This window comes from Micrasema longulum, unplaced genomic scaffold (assembly GCF_059751315.1).
Source record: "Micrasema longulum isolate JH-2025_06_02 unplaced genomic scaffold, ASM5975131v1 h1tg001467l, whole genome shotgun sequence".
Taxonomy (NCBI): domain Eukaryota; kingdom Metazoa; phylum Arthropoda; class Insecta; order Trichoptera; family Brachycentridae; genus Micrasema; species Micrasema longulum.
The window spans coordinates 122303-143087 of NW_028278653.1; the positions used below are offsets into that span (position 1 = coordinate 122303).

At 33.0% G+C, this 20785-nt stretch overlaps 2 protein-coding genes across 6 annotated transcripts in view; one reads left to right on the forward strand and one right to left on the reverse strand.

Moving 5' to 3' along the window:
- Positions 1-140: 140 nt before the first annotated feature.
- The window catches only part of Eps-15 (Epidermal growth factor receptor pathway substrate 15), a 60795-nt gene continuing 40150 nt past the window's right edge, over positions 141-20785 (forward strand). For 3 of the 5 annotated variants that reach the window (XM_088235890.1, XM_088235891.1, XM_088235887.1), the window contains exons 1-9: positions 141-192; positions 631-675; positions 758-892; positions 3291-3389; positions 6199-6336; positions 6655-6765; positions 8102-8281; positions 9152-9315; positions 9956-10115. In XM_088235890.1, coding sequence (XP_088092016.1) covers positions 166-192; positions 631-675; positions 758-892; positions 3291-3389; positions 6199-6336; positions 6655-6765; positions 8102-8281; positions 9152-9315; positions 9956-10115 — 1059 coding nt within the window. In that variant the 5' untranslated portion in view covers positions 141-165. Of the gene's footprint in view, positions 425-630; positions 676-757; positions 893-3290; positions 3390-6198; positions 6337-6654; positions 6766-8101; positions 8282-9151; positions 9316-9955; positions 10116-20785 lie in introns of all 5 variants that reach the window. The other 2 variants (XM_088235892.1, XM_088235889.1) reach the window with 1 other exon arrangement.
- Positions 10624-20216, reverse strand: LOC148275286 (Ig-like V-type domain-containing protein FAM187A). Its single transcript, XM_088235903.1, has 7 exons — positions 19998-20216; positions 17069-17143; positions 15913-16138; positions 13678-13784; positions 13428-13603; positions 11690-11848; positions 10624-11394 (listed from the first exon to the last, which is right to left on the reverse strand). Exons 1-7 carry the CDS (start codon positions 20214-20216, stop codon positions 11211-11213), a joined length of 1146 nt encoding a protein of 381 aa, XP_088092029.1. The 3' UTR covers positions 10624-11210.

Here is a 20785-nt window from a genome sequence, read left to right on the forward strand (position 1 = left end):
TTTATTCGATAATTTCGTAGTTTGATGATTTCACGTTTGTTTGGTTTTGGTACACAAGTACCTACTTTTGTGGTATTCCAAACCTTTTCCAATGTCAAAAGCGACTGTTCGAAAGTGTAGTAATTTTTGTGACGTCTATTGATTGGTCGAGAGGAGATGTAAAAAATGGCCGCCTTGCCTTCTCCTACGCAGGTAGTTTCGGTGTTTTTAGTAAATCTACCGGCTTTTAAACGTAGTTGTTGACCTTAAAATGGAAACTAAACATGTCTGCTTAAATTGAAACCGCCGTTTCGTTCGTTTTATAATGGCACGTGATGAATGTGTGATGTACTTGTGAAGTGAATTGTTGGGGTGCATTATCGAATTTTTATTCTGAAATAGCGCAACTGTTATATTCTGATTGTATCGATTAAAAATAAACATGGTATGACAGTTGACTTTAATTAAATAAAATAATTTTTGCTCTAAACGGCTTTTCCTTAGAATTCAGCGTGCTTATCGCGTTAGTGAAAATGTCAAATGGTTTTTCAAATGTCACACACCCAGCGATCACCGATAACTCAATAATTTATATTATTAATGATTAAATCGATGTCTGAGTACGTATTAAAAGGGGTTTTTATTTTGTAGGTGGCTGGAAATCACGGTGCTATTTACGAGGCTTATTATCATCAGGTAAAGAATCTTGCGCAATTTAAGTGAACATTTTTTTTGCACAGCGGTTGGAGTTTGATAAATTGTGTTGTTTTACCGATAGGTCGATCCCAATGGAACTGGAGTTATACAAGCGTTGGACGCAGCGAGATTTCTCAAGAAGTCCAAGCTTAGTGATGTGATACTTAGTAAAGTATGGGATCTGTCGGATCCCTCGGGCAGAGGGTTCTTAGACAAGGTATTTACCATTTTTAAACTTTCTTTCTGTACTGAACTATTCCGTTTTCAAATATTTGTGAACGACAGGGGATTTAAACCTACATACAGTGCATTAGAATGTTTAATAAAACTGTATTAATGTGTTATTTGCCGATGACAGTTGTGTTTAAATTAATAACTATTAGATAGTTTGCTGCTAGTCCAGGTTTGTATGTAGACTTGTCCAATTAATTGTTTGTCAATAGAACATGAAGAAGTAAAGAGTTTTAGTAAAATCTAGAGTTTTTTAGCAATATATTTTGACACTACCTAAGATGGTGTAAAATGTGTATAAAGCACACAGTTGCATGCATACTATAACACTTTATTATTACTTATAAAGAAAAAAACTCATTTTCCACCATTTTTTCTCAACTTCACTTTCCTCAATCGTTGTCCTTTAGATTTGGCAATAAAAACCATTGGCTTATATTCACAATTGCGAAGCTTATAGTAAAAATGATTCCCTATATTGGTAGATAAATTAAGAGACGGCAGGATTCCGTATGACTGTCTGCATACAGACCTCGCTTCCTTTACATTCGTAGATCTCATGCACACGCGTCAATTATTTCAACTTTCCGCTTGTCCATCCTTGTCCAGTATTTGTTGAATTTAATCATGCCATGTCTTTTTCGATCTTCCTCGTTTCTGCATCATCAACATTTACATCGTAAATCCTTTTAGCTGTTCTTTCACCACCCATTTGCTCTACTCCAAACCAATCCAGCACTCCTTTTCTCCTTTTTGTTTTATTTTAAACTTAGGATTTGACTCATTTTGACAGATTTTTTGTTGAATAATTAATTTTTTTCATTCAAATAAGCGATTCCTTTGCTTTAATCAATTTTCATTCGAATAATTATATACTTCTTACATTCTGCGTAAATTTTATTTCTTTCACTTGTAATTTTGAAAAATAATGTCTGCTGGTGTAATACGCCAGCAATATTGAATTAAATGAAAATAAAAACATAATAAGTGTTCTAGGAAATCTTTGTACTGTTTTGTTCATTACATTTTTTGTGTTTGAAAACATTAATGATTAAATTCTTTTATTATAATGATTAACTACAAAGTCAGGGTACAAATATAAAATTTTAATTCAAAGTAGCTTACAATTTCGCAGTTGTATCGGAGACTTCAGAGCTTGTCCAGAAGGGGGGAATTCCCCGCTAAACGTTTCGCACAAATTCATTTGCGCGTTAGCGAGATACTAGGTGCCAATACATCGCGTCCACAAGCATCGCTCGAATTCAAAATACGCGCCTAAATCGCGTGCACTTCGCCAGACTCGACTCGTGCTTGATTCACAATTAGGTATTTACGCACTAGAGAATCGCGGCGAATTCGCCCTTTCTGGACAAGCTCTCAGGTTTGATGATTACTTTTATGTAAAGGTAGCTCCACACGCTTGCCAAGCGCGAGCATGCAGATCGGCCACTTGACATGCCTCGCAGACCCTTCGAGCGCTCACCGCTCAAGCTTCTTACCAAGTGGCTTGTGGCAAGCGTGTGGAGTTATAATTTTCTAAATGCTACGCTAATAATTTTCTTCTCACTGTGTCTTATAATCACTTTATATCAATAGCATATTGGGTGTTAACATAAGTTGCGTCTGTTTTTTCCAAATGAAGAGAACAAGAGGACACGACAAAAAAAATACAATAAATAAGTCAATAATGTATTCTCCTTCATTGTTTTACAACAAATTAGTACAGTGATGCGATTTGTATTAAACGCGAACAGAAAGAGGTGTTGAAAATGCTCACTTTCGTCCAATGGAAATTCGATTTTGTAGGCTAATCAAATGAATTTGTAATCAAATGAATTTGTAATCAAATGAATATGTAATCAAATGATTTTGTAATCAAATGAATTTGTAATCAAATGAAATAATATATGTAATGTAAAAGCAAACACAAAAATATCTTGTAGTGGAAATTTTTCTTTCGAATGACATATAAGCTTTACCATTTTGTCTTTCTTTTTTAAATGGGCACAGCTTACACCTTATATTTTAACAAGTTGATTTTAAAAATTTTCACTAATTCAAATTTAATTGTAATATTTCATACAAACAAGAACTGCTGCAATGGTTCTTTTTTTATTAGTCCAGTTTTATTTTTGACAGCAATTAAAATAAAACACTTTAGTGTCACACTTGATTCTTTAATGGCACAGTTAAAAAAGTTAAATATCAGTATGAAGAGTGATGGAAGGTCCGGTTTGACTGATAAGAGAATATAACTACCAACGATACATACTCTTGCATATACCTACATTATTGTTAGTTTTATCACTCCATAATGTTTGTTTGAGCTAAGTAGGGATGTATTTCAACTGTGTTGTAAAGAAACAAGAAACCTTCATTTACAGGGAGGTCTGTTTGTCGCCCTGAAGTTAGTAGCGTTGGCGCAGTCAGGAAAGGAGATTGCCATGTCAAATATCAACTCTGAAACACCTCCTCCTAAATTGGTAAGTAAATACACACACACGCACACCTGCGTTCCAGACTAATCCTAGTACATAAAGATTACAGTGTGAAAAAACAAAAATAAGTTAAAATCTCTAATTTACATTTTGATTGTATGAAAGATACCGTAGATAGCTACAGTATGTTAGTTACCATTTGACAAGAAAAGCTAACAGTCGGCTTTTTAATAATTCATTGTAATATATTTAAAAAGTAGTTGTAAGTATTCTACAGTTTATTAAATATTGAAATTTCTGTACGCAAAGTATTAAAAAAATATTTTTGTTATGTAACTTACATACAACTGTTTAAAATCCTTTATGTGTAAGCATAAACGTAATTTTACCATACGTGTTTTATTGCGATTATTTACAAACAAACAATCACAACGTTTCCTCGTGGGGGTAGGCAGAGAGGATAAAATGCCACTTCAGTGTTTTTGCATATAGATCTCGCTTCCTCTAACTTACACGCATGATGATTATTCCAACTTTTGACATGTCCATCTTCAAGTATTTGTTGAATTTGGTCACGCCATGTCTTTTTCAGTCTTCCTCGTTTTCTGCATCCATCAATATTCGCATCGTAAGTCCTTTTAGCAGTCCTTTCGCTGTCTATTCACTCTACATGCCTAAGCCAATGCAGCACTCTTTTCTTGATTTTGTCGATAATGCTTGTCCTTAGCCTTACATAATGCGCAGATCTCTACATTTGTGCACTTGTCATACACAATTTTGCCACACATTCGCCTGAGAGATTGCATTTTGACAGCATTCAGCCCACATTCATCCTTGTTTTTCCAATTCCATATATCCCTTTCATACATAAGGGTCGGCACTAGGACTCCGTTGGGAACTGCTAATTTTGCCTCCCGTGATGAACAATTATTTGACAAGGTTAATTTAAGTACTCCGTTCTCCCGGTTCCCTGCACCGCCCACCTTTCAATGTCTTTCTCAGTCTTTCCATTCCTAGTAAATGTATTTCCCTGATACGCAAATTCTTTTACCTGATTCTTTTAAATATTTATTAAAAATTTAATGTAATTTATGACTCATAATTTGAGTTCCGTCCTAAAGTTTGTTCCTGGTTTTACTTGCGTTTGAATAGAGACGTTAAATCAAGTCTCCATAATTCAATTTGATTACAACTCAATTCATTCAATTGATGGCTCTAAAGAAATTATACTCCACTTACATAAATATTCTTTCCACTCTGAAATTAATTCACGCCTATTCACGTTTGGTATTCAGCTTGGCATTTGTGATTAGCTAGCGATAGTAGATGATAAGAAAATAGTTACACTTTGAATTAATTTATGTTGGTGTTTCATATTTCATCAAATAGCTTACCAATCACCCCAACATCTCTGGGTGTGGGAAGACAGAGATGATAGATAGATCTGTGTATTAATATAAATTTATGTTTATGATTCGAAATCAACCTCTTCTGTATTCGGACGGTGTTGACGGACAAAAATGTGCCAAGCCACAAAATTGAAAAAAAAATGTTGGTGTCAGAATTGAACGTAGTTATGCATAAAGCAGCCAGTCCACAATTTTGAAAAAATTAGATATTGGTGTTATCGGGTGCAGCAAGGTCAATTCTAAGTTCTATTAAAAACAGCCAGGCCGCTTTCATACAAAAATCTGTAATAATAACCTTTTGAAAATAGTGCCGATCACAAAAATGGCATTTCTCAATTTGCAAAAAACACCCACAGCACTAGAAAAATCTTACGGTACTATAAAAGTTATTAAAACTTATAAATATGTAATTAGATTCTTATTTATAATATTAAAAAAAAACTAATGTATTCATTGTTTATCATTTGTCAAAGCCAAAAACATTCCAACTGTTGTGTAGATTTGATTATTCACTATTTTTACAAATGTGCTATTATCTCGGATTCACTTTTCTATTGCTGGCTGCTTTCTGTATAACTACGTTTAGTTATGATTCAAAAGTGCTATTTTTTACTTTCAAAAATAGTTTGATGGGTTTAAACAAATTCTCTGTAATTCCTCGATGTGTTAACTCAAAACCGTGCACTGGACTAAAAACTCTGTAACACTGCTTTAAGATGCTTTATGTATTGTTGCAAATTATGATCAATATGATAACAGTATTGCAAAAATGTGTTAACCTTGCAAAAGACGCTTTCTTTGCCAGAGCTGCAGATAAATTTGGTTTATTACTAATGGCAGCTAACCTTTTATAATTTGGTGATTGATATTGGAAGTAAATCCCAAGGTATTTTTAACATCTGTTTTAGAACATGAAGCTTTTATTTAAATTTTTTCACTCAAAATTTTTCTAACACAATAAAATGTATACTATTGATAATTTTACGTTTATTTGGGTGTAACATTGTCCAAAACATTTTACATTATTTTTATTTCAAAGGCGTTCTGTAAAATCAATCCGTGTGTCAATCCAATTTTCTGCTAAAAACAGGCTTGAGAAAAATCACATTTAATTTTTGCGTTCTCACCGGGAATCGAACCTGGAACTTTCCGTGTGAGAGTCAAGCGTCTTGAGCACTACACCACTTGACTTGATTTATCTATGGTTAGTTTGGTTTGCTTTTTGTTTTAGTTTTGTAGTAGGATTTCGGATTTGTGAACAGAATAACGATGCTACGTCACCATAGGCTACCAGATCAATGTATTTCTTTCAAAGCGATAGTTGGAAGACCGAGCTACTTTCAATCCCGATAAAATATATCATTCTTTTATGGATTTTTTTCCACCTCTCTTTTCTTCAGTTAAGTTTAAATTAAATTATATTAAATAATGATTTTATTTCACAGGGAGAGTTGCCTAAGGTACCTCCGAGCGTACCCCCACCCCTGACCAATGACTGGTCAGTAAAACCGGCTGAGAGAGATAAATACAACCAACTCTTTGAATCTCTACAGCCATCCAATGGATTAATTCCTGGGAACAAAGTAAGTCATCATCCTTCAAGATTGTTTTTTCATTGCCATTTGCGACATAATTAAAAAATAAATTATCGATTAAAAGGGATTTAATTAACTATTAATTTGCTGCTAATTGGCTGTTAATTTTTATATGTAATTCATTGTTTTTATAAATGTAAATAATATTATTAAGTCAGTATAAATATAATCTTCACCAACAAGCTACAAAAAGTGGCTTAGTGGGATTTTAGTTTTAGTAAAAATATAACAAGTGAAATTTTTTTAAATTGTAAAAATGTATAATTATGCTATTAAATCAAATAAATAAATATGTTTACTTTGTAGGTAAAAGGAGTTTTAATGGAGTCAAAACTACCCCTGCCAACTCTTGGAAAGATTTGGGACTTAGCGGATCAAGATAAAGATGGAATGTTGGACAGGCATGAATTCATCGTAGTAAGTTATAATTTGTTATTTCAAACAAACCGAAAAAAAAGCTGTTATTATAAAAACAACAAAGTATTACGTAGTTTCATTTGAGTTGACTCAAGAAATTTTACTCGTCATGTGCAGTTTTCTTAATTTTCATAGAATAACATGTATTCTTCACCCAATTCAATGCAGTTTGATTTTTTTTAAAATATGTAAACTGAATTTATTAATTTATGCTTTATCAAGTTAGTTCATAATGTCTAAGAACTAAAGACACTTTTAATAGGATTACATTTAATATAAAAAAAATATCAAAAACATTTTTTTATTTTATTGATTTGGAATATTTTAAGGGATTTCGTTTCGAGACTCTGTTTTTCACCTCATTAGTGATCTTAACTTTTTTTTATCTTTGGGATTGTCAGTAAAATTTTTCTTTTTTTTATTTACTCCATAATTATTTTATAAATTAAAATTGCGACATTATTTCTCATTCCTTGCTTCACTGTGAGAGGGACAATTTCTTTATGCATTCTTTCTACATTTGAATATATTATGTTTGTTTTGAGTACTATACTCATCACCTAATTCTGTACAATTATAATGTTTTTGATTTCCCCTTCGTTAGGTAAAATATGAACTGGAGGCTTGTAAAGCAATACCCGCTCTTTTCCGAAACTGTTTATTGAGGCTAGTCTCTTTATTCTGTTTTTCACATTTTTTGCACAAATATAGCTAGCATTTCATATTACCTTATAATTAATTACTAAAAATAATCAAACTTAAACACATCAATAGCTTTCATTGCGTCCCTTACTGCAGTAAAATCAATTTGTGACGAATCAAATACGAAGGGTCTTTATTATCATTTTCACTCCCCTTTCTGCACCCAGTCCAGTGGTGAATAGGCCACTGCATTAGTAAACCAAATGCAGCATATTTCGGTCATCTGTTACATGAAGGTAAGGTGATCAGTCTCACAATTCAGGTACCAGTCCAGAAACAATGAAATATTGCAGTTTGAACAACCTTAAAAATCAATATTTCTAGTCCACCCACCCTGTCAGGAATCGAACACAGGACCTCAAAAATGCTAGGCGATCGCGCCAACCACTACATGAGGTGGACTTGTCTCCACTCAATTTCTTTATTCAGGATTTTTACCCAAGAGCAGTCATTAACTTGAAAACTCTCGTTTAGTTTTCTGGTTCTATTTCACATACAGAACAATATTCTTCATCTCCCAGGACATAGAAAAAATATTATTCCTTATTATAGTTTCTCTTAAAACAATGAAACAATAACCCCTGTAGTAATATCCTCACGTGAACACTTTTTCACGTTTCCGTGTGTCCTGCAGGCAATGCATTTGGTGTACAAGGCGCTAGAGAAGCACGCCATTCCGGCTACCCTTCCGCCCGAGCTGAGAGCCCCCGCCGGGCCGCCGCCACCGCGCCCCCCCTCGCGGCCTCCCTCACCCTCCCCGGCGCGCCCCCCGCCTCCCCGGGCGGTGCATCAGCCCACTGCAGAATTAATACAGGTAAATGAGTTTGCTAATACTGGATTTTTCCCCATGTCATTGGCTGGTTTAAGTGATCACTATACAGACTGAAGAATGACTAATAATCTCTGAAAATGCCTAGACTTTCTTGTTCAAAATGTTTTCCATCTATAATGATCAGAGATGACATGCCATGACATTCTGGGTGACACACAATTTACAGACGATCTTCACCCAAGAACGAGCAATGTCCTTTTTTCTTTCAACAAGCTTACTTAGTTTCTCTTGAACACGTCAAGCTAAAAAGGTTGCCCGGGCAATCGGGTTCTGGTCCCGTGGCTAGTGTTAGACTCGCGGATCAGAGGTCCGAGCTTGATTCCCATTTTCTAATAGTGAGTTAATTATAACTCGTCGAAAATGGCCCCCAAAATTTAAATGTTTTTGTAAATTATAAATGAAAGATTTTTTTTTATTAAAAAAAAAAAATAACACTGATCGATGCGGTAATATCATCGTATTTTATTTTATTTATTTAATTAGGCACTCATTAATCCGAATAAATGGGAGTTTATTTGTCAATTCGGAAAAATACTTTAAGCTGGGCGCACGTCGGTTTGTTTTTCAAAATTTGTAAAAAATATAGAACAGGATGCCGAACTGTGTATAGACAATATACAAAGAAATTGTCAATATATTTTGTACATACTGTTTGTTTACCTGTTTGTTTGATAAAATAAATTGTTTTAGTCATGAGCCTGAAAATAACATTCATTTCAAGTCATTGCAGTATCCAAGTTGTGCCAATATCCTATTATGATGTTTGTTTATGGTCTATTTTAATTTTTCTTATTCTTTTGAAAAAATATTTATTGGTGATTGAAAAAAATATTATGGTTTGTTAATTTGCAGACCAGCAATGTGAAAACGTGGGTGGTAACTCCGCAAGAGAAGCAGCAATATGACACTCTATTTATTAAGGCTGATGTTGATATGGACGGATTTGTCTCTGGAATGGAGATCAAGGACACTTTCTTACAGTCTGGACTCCCCCAGCCCTGTTTAGCGCACATATGGTATCCACTTTCAATTGATTTATATTTACTTATGTATATGTTCCTAATGTAAAATATTTCCATATTATTTACTTTTAACCCTTTATTATTTGTATGTTAGATTTTAACTCCTGTATCTTTTTTAAGTCATGATTACAATCTGTACCTCAGAGGCAGACAGATGCAAATCCAGAATTTTATGAAATGACATTTTGATTTTCGTATCCAGTTTATGGATCTTGTCCATTGATTTTGAAGATATGTAAATCTTATAATGAAAGAACCGATATAACAAGATATTAAAAATACAAATTAATGTTATAAATTATTAGAAATCACTTAGAGAAAGTAGATTCTTTACGCTTGTGTTGAATATTTGACGTTTGGATTTGCATCGTCTGCCTCTGAGGTACAGAAATCGATTATGTGATTTGCGAAATCGGAGAAATTGTTATTGTCAAGACACCTCTAAGTTAAAGCTTAAGTTTTCTATCTGTATTTCATTTAGTTTTTTATAAGTCCTTAAGATGTCGCAAGAGCAACTGGTGAAATGCTCCAAATATGCGGATTTTATTTTACAAAACAATCAACTTAAAGCAGTACTCATATGTTCCATGATAAATGTTTAGGAGTAATTTATCCAAAACAACGATGTTTGCAGGGGCCTGTGTGACTGGGATAGTAGCGGCAAGCTGTCTGCCGATCAGTTTGCCCTCGCCATGTGGATGGTGCAGAGGAAACTGCGCGGCATCGAGCCCCCCGCTGCTCTCGCCCCCGACATGATCCCCCCCTCGGCCGCCCCTCCGCCTGCAGTGCCAAAGGTAACAAACATTATGAATTCGGATTCCGTGTTATATATTCACTCGCCTATTCAGAGACTACATAAACTTTGCAATGAATTTAGCTCTATTGATGTTCAATATTGAAATTTAAAGAAAGGATTATATTAATTGTATAATAATTTATTGGGTCTTTTAACCATTTTTTATTAGAGTTCCATTATTGTTTTTGTGGTTTTATTTATATCATTCAGTTTCAATTTGTATCTTTGTGTGTATTTATTTTAGATAGATTATCATTAGTTTGAAGTGTAAACATACCGTTTATTTTTCAAAATGTAAAAGCCCGCCAATAAGTCCATCTCGTAGCGTAATGATTGAGACATTCGCCTACCGTGTTTGAGGTCTCGAGTTCAATTCCCAGGAAGGTCAATTTGAAATATTGTTTAAAAAGGTGGTGTTACACTGCATTATTTAATTATCCTGGACTGGCACCTGAAGCGTAAGGCTGATCATCTCACCTTCATGTGACAGATATACATCGAGATACACAGCATTTGGTGTAGCAATGCAATGTTCTGTGCACCATCAGACGTGAACAAAATGATTTCCATAAGTCCTAACATTATTATAATAAGCTACGGTTTAGCTGTGCAAACAGTTAATAATAAGTCCGATTGAAACTGAAAGTGGCGATTTTTAAATCAATTGTGTACTTTATTTATGCTTTATTAAAAATAAATCTTCAAATAACTACTTACCTATTTTATGAGTTGTGGGTTGGGATTCTAGACCTTGACTTCTAATTCTCGGAGTTACTCCATAATACTAACAATTATCGTTGATTCTACATACATTTCGTAAATAGGGTCTACAATTCTAACCGTCCTTTGTAATCTAGCAATCATAATTTGTAACAATTATTTTTAAAATAAAAACACTTCACGGTTGATTCAAAATAAAATATACACGAGGATTAGATTTCTCACCATCCGTGAGCTCTGTAACTGCAAGGCGCGTTGGATTATTTATTGCACAGCGCCCTTGAGGTGATTTTAACGTAATTATTATTCATAATATTAATACCACAAAACTGTATAACAAAACACAGAAAACGTTAATTTGTTTATGTCGCTGTTACTCAATCTTCTGATTATTTTTTTTGAGTCTTCTGTTCATTCTGAATATTCTCAAAAGGCATATTAGAAAGGATCCTGCTAATATTACTACTCCCACCATGTAAAATTTGCTAATGCTGACTTCCGTATGTGGGGCCACTACGAGCTTCACACTTCCGGCCAGGTCACCCAGTTTCCAACAGCTGCAAATTAAACACACGCTTTCAAGTCTTCCAAAAATACAATATGGATATGTTTAAATAATAGATCACATGCATGGTCAGGCCATGTTATATCTGTGAAAAAAGTCCGTTGATTCAGCAAAAATGTTGATTATAATGCTGTGAATGCTATATAACTTGCGTGTGAATTACATATATATTCAAACAAACAAACCATCACTCTGGGGTAGGCAAAGAGGACAGAACCCCACTTTAGTCTGTCTTTGCTTCCTCTACATTGCTTTTTTAAAATTAATGAAATTGAATTAAAAATTACCTGTAAATATCGCCATCTCGAACCTGAGCATTGCGAATGATAATTTTTTGCCTTGCTGTGATCTGTACTCTGTTCTCTGTGTCTAGAAATATGTTTTCTCGTAAAATAGTTTTATTATTTCCTGCCCGCCATCTTATTGTTACATCCGATAGTATGTGACTGAAATAAGCGAGGTTGTTGGTTATAAAGATCATTCATTGTTTTAAATAAATAATTGATAAAAAAATATTGCCTGATGCATTTATGACTTGTCATTGGCAGCCAATGACAGGTCATAAACTCTGTAAATGCCTAGACTTTCATCCCTTCTCAGAAATGTTTTCCCTCTCTGTTGAAATAAATTTAGATCTTAATAACTCCCTAAGCTTCACTGCTTAAGCAGTGAAATCCAGCCTGCCTACAAATATTTTTGGACATACTCAAAACATTGTTGAAATAATTTGTTCCACAAAACAAGGAATATACATAATGTATTATGTGTTATTTACTTTCTACTAAGCTATTTATTGAAAAAATTAAAGGCATCTTGAACTAAATCCCACAGTTGAACTTTGCAATTTCAAATACACTATTTTAGAACGAAATTCTCTCATTTCGAAAGTAGTATTATTTTGAATCTACTAGCATCAATAATTAAAATGGAAGACCATTTCTTTAAGAGCAAACGCGGTTTGACTTTTCTTCATACAAACGTATTACCGTATTTTCTTCCTGGATTATGGCAATAGAGCAGAGTTTTTTTTTTACATTTTTACAGATATTTACTTTTTTTTGTTTTTTTGAGCTAGGACCATCCAAAAACTCATAAAAGTACCCTGTTTTATCGCCCTTGGACATTCGGTATACAAATATGTTAAATAATTTTGGAAAACGGTAAAGTGATACTCTTTCTAATAAAAAAAACAAAATCAGTTCAGTTTTTGGGTGTGGAAAATGGGACAACAAAATTATTTTTGTAGATTTTAGTTAGGCACAGTCAGTCTTACGTGCAGTTGTCTTTTTCGCACAATATCGTGGAGGCATCTGCGGGAGAGCGACAGAAAGATTATATTCAAAAACCAATTATTTTTTTGCATCACAACAGGCCAGGAGGCCCAATTAATCGTAGTTATGTAGAAAGCGGCCAGTCCACAATTTTGGAAAATTAGATATTTATGTTATCGGGTGCAGTAAGGTCAATTCTATGTTCTGACAAAAACAACCACACCACTTTCATACAAAAAACGGTAACAATCACCTTTTGAAAATAGTATCGATCACAAAAACGGCATTTCTCAATTTGCAGAAAACACCCACAATACTAGAAAAATCTTACGGTTCTTTAAAAATCATTTAAACTGGTCAAATACATAATTAGATTCTTGTTTGTGATACATAAAAAAAAAACAATATATTCATTGTTTATCATTTGTCAAAGTCAAATGTGATAATTCACTCTTTTCACAAAAGCGCTATTATCTCAGATTCACTTTTCTATGGCTGACTGCTTTCTGCATAAGTACGTTAAATAACAGTGGTGAATTACATCACAGAGCACCCAGGCTTGCGAAAAATCACATTTATTTTTTGTGTTCTCACCGGGACTCGAACCCGGAACCTTCCGTGTGTGAGTCAAGCGTCTTGACCACTACACCACGGAGCCTATTCAATCGGACCTATTAATCTAAATTCTCTGGCACCATATCATCTTAAGTTTTTGTATGAATGGAAAGGAATTTAAAATTTATAATTTTCTTACCCTGGGCATGCTATTTCTACTGCCTCCCCTGATTTCACAAGTATAAGCTTTCTTCCAGGCTTGGGAATAGTAAGAGGAATTTCTTTCAGTCTTCCAAACGAACCTATATTATTTTGTGTAAGGATAAGTACATTGCCTACGTGATTTTCAATTTCTGCGTCACTCTCACGTTTTCCCTGAAAGCGTAAACCTGTGAATAAACATTATGAAAACAATGCAATTTTAATTTATGAATCAAAATCAAACGCACCTCGCATAATGCTGTCATAATTTCGCTTGTACGATTTTTTACTTTGTGCAATTTTTTAACTCTCTTTGGTAGGAATTTTGACGTGCACGGTAAACCGTTTTGAAACCCTGCAATTTTTTAAATTGCAATTAGAACATATTTGAAAATTATGCGCCCGAACATCGCACAATATGCAAGACCAGCCAACAGAGAGCGCTGCCAAATCCAAGAACACAAGCGAGATTGTTTTCTTTTTCATGCCAACAGCCTCCAAACTAATATGTGACATTTAATTTTTAATGCTCTTGTGAAAACAGCTATAGGGAAATATCACATACTACAAATACCGATAAAAACTTGTGAAATGGATTTAGAAAAATTAAAATCAATTTTTGATTCGCAATTATAAAAAAATATGTCTTCACAAAATCGCAACATCTTTGGCCTTGACAATTGTAATGTTGAGATTCGTGACAATGTTCTATTTAAATTTTAATGGTCACAAACAAAGCTCACAATTCAACCGAATCTTGATGTATTAGGGGCTTGGCCAATGCAATGAATTTAAAAAGATTTTTTGTGCGGAGTACAAAATTTTTTTTTTGCCTTTAAGTATTTCATAGACCCTTATTAATTTAACATGGTAAAAATTAAGTGATATTTCCTCATTGTCCACATAAATTTGTATGAATGAACAAAAATATCCTTTAATTAGCGCCACTATCACTCATTGTTTGACAATTCAAAAGTGTTCGGGATATTCTTTTGTATAGGTTTTTAGCGGTGTTTACTGAATGTTTTTACAAATCTAAATATGGAGAGCTCGACACAAGTTTTTTAAATGCCGCTATTTTTATTTAAACTATTCATACTCACTTTTGTTTAGTTTGTACTAAAAACCGAGGTTCAAATATTTTCTAAAAACAGCAAATTTAACACTAGCATTTTATTTAATGTATAAATATACATCCAATATTTATAACATTTTCAATTTCTATACAGTGCACTTGAAGTATATCTATTATTTTATTTCATTAAAAGACATAAAAACAATAGTAAAAAAAAAAAACAGTGGAACTCAGCTTAAACACTCCTGATATGTGACATTTGAGGTTTTTAAAACAAGGTCCTCAATTTCTATAATTTACTACATTTTTGCGGTAGTCGATATATCTGCACCTTAAAGCTGAAAGGCTGGAAGTCACACAATTGAATTATGAATGTCATTTTGTTCATATATTCAGATTATATTAATGCTAAAAACATTGGAGTCCTCCGGTACACCACTACTGAAATAGCTTGTTCTAAAACACCAGTAGTGCAGTAATAATACTATGCTTTCAACAAAATTCAACGGTTTGCTGGTATCAGAGCAGTGGATACCGAATAAATTCCACAGTTTTTATAACAAGCCATCTCTGATGCAGCGAGGGATTTTGCGCAAGATTAAGTCTTATTGTCATAATCAACCATACTTAACCATCATGTCATTTATTTTGTTGTTAATTTCATTATTTTACATTGATTTTTTTCACATACTGTTTACTTTCAATTACTGTTTTATTGTTATTCATATCATGTCATTAAATTTATATTTACCTGTTATTTTCGTAAATAATTAATGTTTTAATTAATGGCACAATTTAATGTTTTTGCCCAAAGAAAGTTTTATAAATACATTGTTTTTCATTCAATATTCTACATTACTTTTTATACTACAGTCCGAGAAGGAATTAGGGTGCGGGCTGGGCCGTTAGAACAAAAAACATTGAAGTCCCATAGCTATTCGATAGTCCATACTTTAAATGTCTTTTCTTAAATATTCTTATCAAAAGCCTATAAATAAAAAAAAAACAGCAATAAATTGTGTTTTTACTTCGAGAGATACAGTTTTACAACTTCAAACCACTCTCCTGAACAATTTTTAAAATGTGGCATCCAGCATTTCAGCTTTAAGGTGCAGATATTACATGGTTATGCCAATTGGTTTTTATCTACAAAATATTTAGCGGCTGTTCTCAGTCTTAACTTAAACTCTTCAGTCGTAACACATTTTAGACACACATAGCTATTAAAATGCATTTTTTTGCACCAGAACAGGACGCACAAGGTTTGAGAAAAATCACTTTTAATTATTATGTTTGCACCGGGAATTGAATCCGGAACCCTCCGTGCGTGAGGCAAGCGTTACATCAATCCAAGTTATCCCTGGAAAATTAATGAAACTAGAACGATAGCTTTTATTTTACTATGTACTTTTTAATTGTAAGTGGTAAAGTGACATTTTCTCTGTAAAGCGCCTGGTTACTTTCCCCTGGATAATTTCAACGTAGCATACTCCTATCCTGTACTTGATTCCAACAGTTGCACAGGAGCTGCAGAGGGACCACGGTGACCAGTTTGTGTAAATATTCAACTTTAAACTCGCCACTGTAACATTAGGGCCCGCATTCTTTCCCCTGGCTGCGGTTTTCGGCCTCACCTGGAAAACTGACATGTTTAGACGGATGACTAAATTGTGAATTTCATATCTTACAATCAAACTTTTAAACATGATTTTAGTTCATCTGAGAAGATTGAACTATTTATTTTAATAGCATTACTTTCCTAATAATATTGATTGTTTCTTTGATACATGTGTGATGAAACTCTAAGCAGGTCATAAGGAAAATGTTCTTTATCTTTGTTATAGTATTTTAATGTTTTTTTAACTAATAAAAAAAAACAAAAAAATAAAATACTGGTAACAATTATACTATTAATTTAATTAACATCTGCTCTAGATGAAAGATGAAGACGCTCAAAATGCTCAGGTGAAATCGTTGCCCATCATCATAATTCCATGTCCGCTCTCTAGTTGGAGCATATTTTATTAATTCTTTTTTAATTATTAAAAAAAGTAAATACATAAAACATACTAATTTTCCCATATTAATTTGTGAATATTATTATTTATTTATTTATTAATGCCCATAGTTCTTTTACATATACAGAGTATAAACTCAAGCGTAAAAAAATAAAATATGAAAAATAAAACAAATAAAAATAATTGGTTCTTAAAATTTGTTAATGTTGTAACAAATATATATTTTTTTTGTCATCTGTCATATTGAGGGTGACGTAGCACCATTTCATGGAAATCACCCCAAGGGTGACATTATCATTTATAAAAATACTAAAAGGCTCTAATATTTTGCAAAAAAAAAACCGTTCACAGTCATTTATAATTTGTGCACTTTTTTTGCGCAATTTGGTAGATCAACCATTTTTTATTTCTATAGTATAAATTTGCATAAATAATATAATAAACGTGAATATTTTTAATTAGTTGAACATAAAATAAAAGATGTTTGGTAGTATGATTAATTAAAAAAAAAAATCTTTAATTACATTATTATGAATGAATGCTCACCGGTTCTAGAGGCACTTCATCATCGTCCACCACTTCTATAATAATCGGGTCATCGCTTGTAGAGCCCAGTGTGCACTTAAAAATACCCTCCATGTTATTTTTTACATGATAAATATGCAAGTAACCATTGTCATACAGTATCATGTCTCTTGTATACTTGAATGATTGCCAGTTCACGTGTGTTGAATTCTGTAATTACACTTTATATGTCTTTGATGGGCGGACATAAGAGTATAGCTGCATTTTTGTTCATTTTGTGATTTATATGCGAAAATGTTCCTTGTACGAGTACATGCCTGCATCAATGGTATTAACAGTACACTTCTAGGACTACTCAAAACATCAATAAACGTTGGTCTCAGTAATATAAGTAGACTTATTTCTATGATTCATTGTGTGGTACAAATAGTATTACAGTAAAACCTCGTTTTTACGTTCCTCGATTTTACGTTTTCCCGCTTTTTACACTGAAATGTTCAGTACCCACTTTTTTTCACACATTCTCATACAAATATTCCCCCCAATTAACGTTTTTCACATTTTTCAAAACCCTGGTTTCATGCTTAAAAAAATTCGGAATTCATTTGATGTGTCGAAAAATCCAAAATTATGTCGCAATAACTATGCCGCGGCTTGCGCTACCGTGTGTGTCACGCTAATGAAGAATAAAAACAGGTAAACAACTAATAAAAGATAAATTATTGTCTTAACCTAAATTCAAAGCAGTTGCAGGTAATTGACCTTTTTATTCAAGTGTCTTCCTTTAGGGTTAGTCTTAGTTTTCATTTGAAAAAAAACGTCATATACAACTTGTACAAATCACGATACACAGTTGACAAACGTTTAGAAACAATAAAGTTTTAATATCATTAAATTGCGATGTTTAAAACATAACAATAGAAATATTTAAAGCTATAAAAAGGTGGTTTAAAAAGCCGCGAACTATATGACAGTTGTTTTTAGTGATGCCATAGAAAAAAAGTGATACCATGTAAATAAAATTTCTCAACATTCAGGGAAAAAAATATTTTATTTTATTTTATGCAAATTCAAAATTCTATTTTCGTTTTTTTTATTTACACATAAAATAATTTTAACATGCTGTTTTTAAATCAAATAAAAAAACATGTTACATAACATTGTTTGAAAAAATATAAAAATATTTTTAGTGAAATCATTGAAAATAGGTTAAAAAAATATTGACAATTTTCACTTATAACCATTTTTATAATTTTTTACCATAGTGTAACAAATCAATTTTGTTTTTATGTAATTCCTATTTTTCCCATACTTTTTTCATTTCCTCACTTAAGTGTTTTCCTCAGTTTTACACCTTTTTTTCTTGCTCCCTTGAAAAACGTAAAAAGGGGGGCTTACTGTAGTTAGTTTATTTATTTATTTATAGTTGGATAATTTATATAGCGCCATTTTCGTGAAAATCACCTCAAGGGCGCAATAATATAAGTAGTAGACTCATTTCTGTCCCATCTTTAATGGTTCAAGTAGTATATCTAGAATATTTCTGTTATTTGTACAAATTACTTGAATGTTGTTACACTTATGAAATGATCTGTAAATAATAACCCATTTTGCAAAATATGAGTTCTGTAGCTAAATAGTTGGGTTCATAATAACGTTTTTTTGCTCTCCTGAAAAGTTGCACTTGCAGTTCTACTCTTATGTCCGCCCATCAAAGAAATATTATATGTGCAAAGAGTACCTATCAATAAATAAAATAATATTTGATCTACTTCCACTGAGAAGATTTTCCTTAAAAAAAATATGTACCATATTTCTTCGATTTTAAGACCGGACCCTTATTTTTGAGACCAGAAAAAAATATTATTTACAAGAACAACTTTACTATAAACAAAGTCTTACAATTACAATAAAAGTGTTTAAAAGTAGGCATATTATATTTTATGTACAATCACTATCAGATTCTGAAATTTCTTCAGATTCAGTGATATCACTTTTTGACAAGTAATTGTCTGCATCTTACTGCAAAATGTCATCAAAGTCATCATTCGCATCATTTAAGTCAAATTTACACCCTGCGGCTCTGTTGCAATCAACCACTCTTTTCAATGAAGCCTGCAACTAATGGTGCATAGGGCACTGCATTGGTACACCAATCGCTGCGTATCTTGATCATTTTTGTTATATGAAGGTAAGATGATCAGTCTTAAGCTTCAGGTACAAGTCCAGGGGCTATGAAATATTCAAGTGTGAAAACACCCTTTCAAATAAATATTTCATATCAACTATGTCGGGAATCGAACCCGAGACCTCTTGCGTGGCAGGCTAACGCGCTGACCATTACACCACGAGGCCGACAAAAACAACGATGAAAATAGGTTGACTACTGTCGAAATGCTATCCCTCCTGCAAATGTGTAGTAAAACGATGTATGATAGGTGCACAAATGTCGAGATAAATAGTCATCATAAATTTGTATTAAATTTTTAATAAATAATTAAAAGAATTGGGTAGAAGAACGTGTATCTGGGATGTACGTTTACTAGGGATGGAAGGACTGAGACGTCGAAAGGTGGGTTAGTGCAGGGAACAGGAAGAACGATGTACTTAAATCAAACTTGTCAAATAATTATTGTTTGTCACAAGAGGCAATATTAGCAGTACACAGTGGAATCCCGGTGCCGATCCTTACGTATGGGAGTGAAGTATGGAATAGGAAAAATGAGGATGAAAGTAGGGTGAATGTGTGGTAAAATTATGTACGACAGGGGCACAAAGGCATTTTTGACCAAATCAAGAAAGGATTGTTGTGTCGGTTTGGACATGTAGAGCGAACGGACAGCGAAAGAACGCATAAAAGGATTAAAACAGACACTAGTCTAGAAAGGTAGTTGAGGAATTTAAAATGTGTATTTTCTTCTAATATGATAATGTAAAAATAAATGAATACCTTAGAGTATTTCCATCTCAACGCTCCCACTTCCTGTGGTGATATACACAAGTGACAAGTTAGAAGTACAGATTCCCCTCTGAACACCATCATGGACTTGGCGTAGGCATTCTTCGTTTTGTATCTCTCCCGGTGATACTTTTCAAGGCACTCGTAATGTTCTTCCCATTTCGCCTTTAATTTAATTTTCTTTTCATCATTTTCCCCTTGAAAAAACATGCCCAAAAATGCTTTTGTATTTTTTCTTATTCAGTCATAGTTCGCTATAGTGTAAATGTTACCGCGTGTTTTGCTGACATTGGTGTGAGAAAGAGATATCTCTGTGTAACTCGTTACCATAGCTACGAAACTGGCTGTCAGTGTTATAACTACTTTTGCTTTTGTGAGGAAGTTCTGTGGTAGCGGAAATTGGATATAAAAAATGTTTTCGTGCACGCTGTAAAAATTAGAGCATTTAATTGTGCAGTGAAGTTTCTCAAAAATCAATGAAAAAATGAACTACAGTAAAACCCCCGATTTAAGTTTTTCAAGGGAGCAACAAAAAAAGTGTTTAAACCGAGAAAAAAGCTAAAGTGAGGAAATGAAAAACTGCAAAAAAAATTCAAAAAACGTCATAATTGGTGATTATTTATATTTACTTATGATTTCATTAAAAATATTTTGTATTTTTTCAATCAATACCACAATGTTTTTTTTTTATTGAATTAAAAAAAATGTTCAAATAATTTAATGTAGGTACTTAACCTTAAAAACACAAAAATAAAAATTTGAATTTGCATAAAATGCAT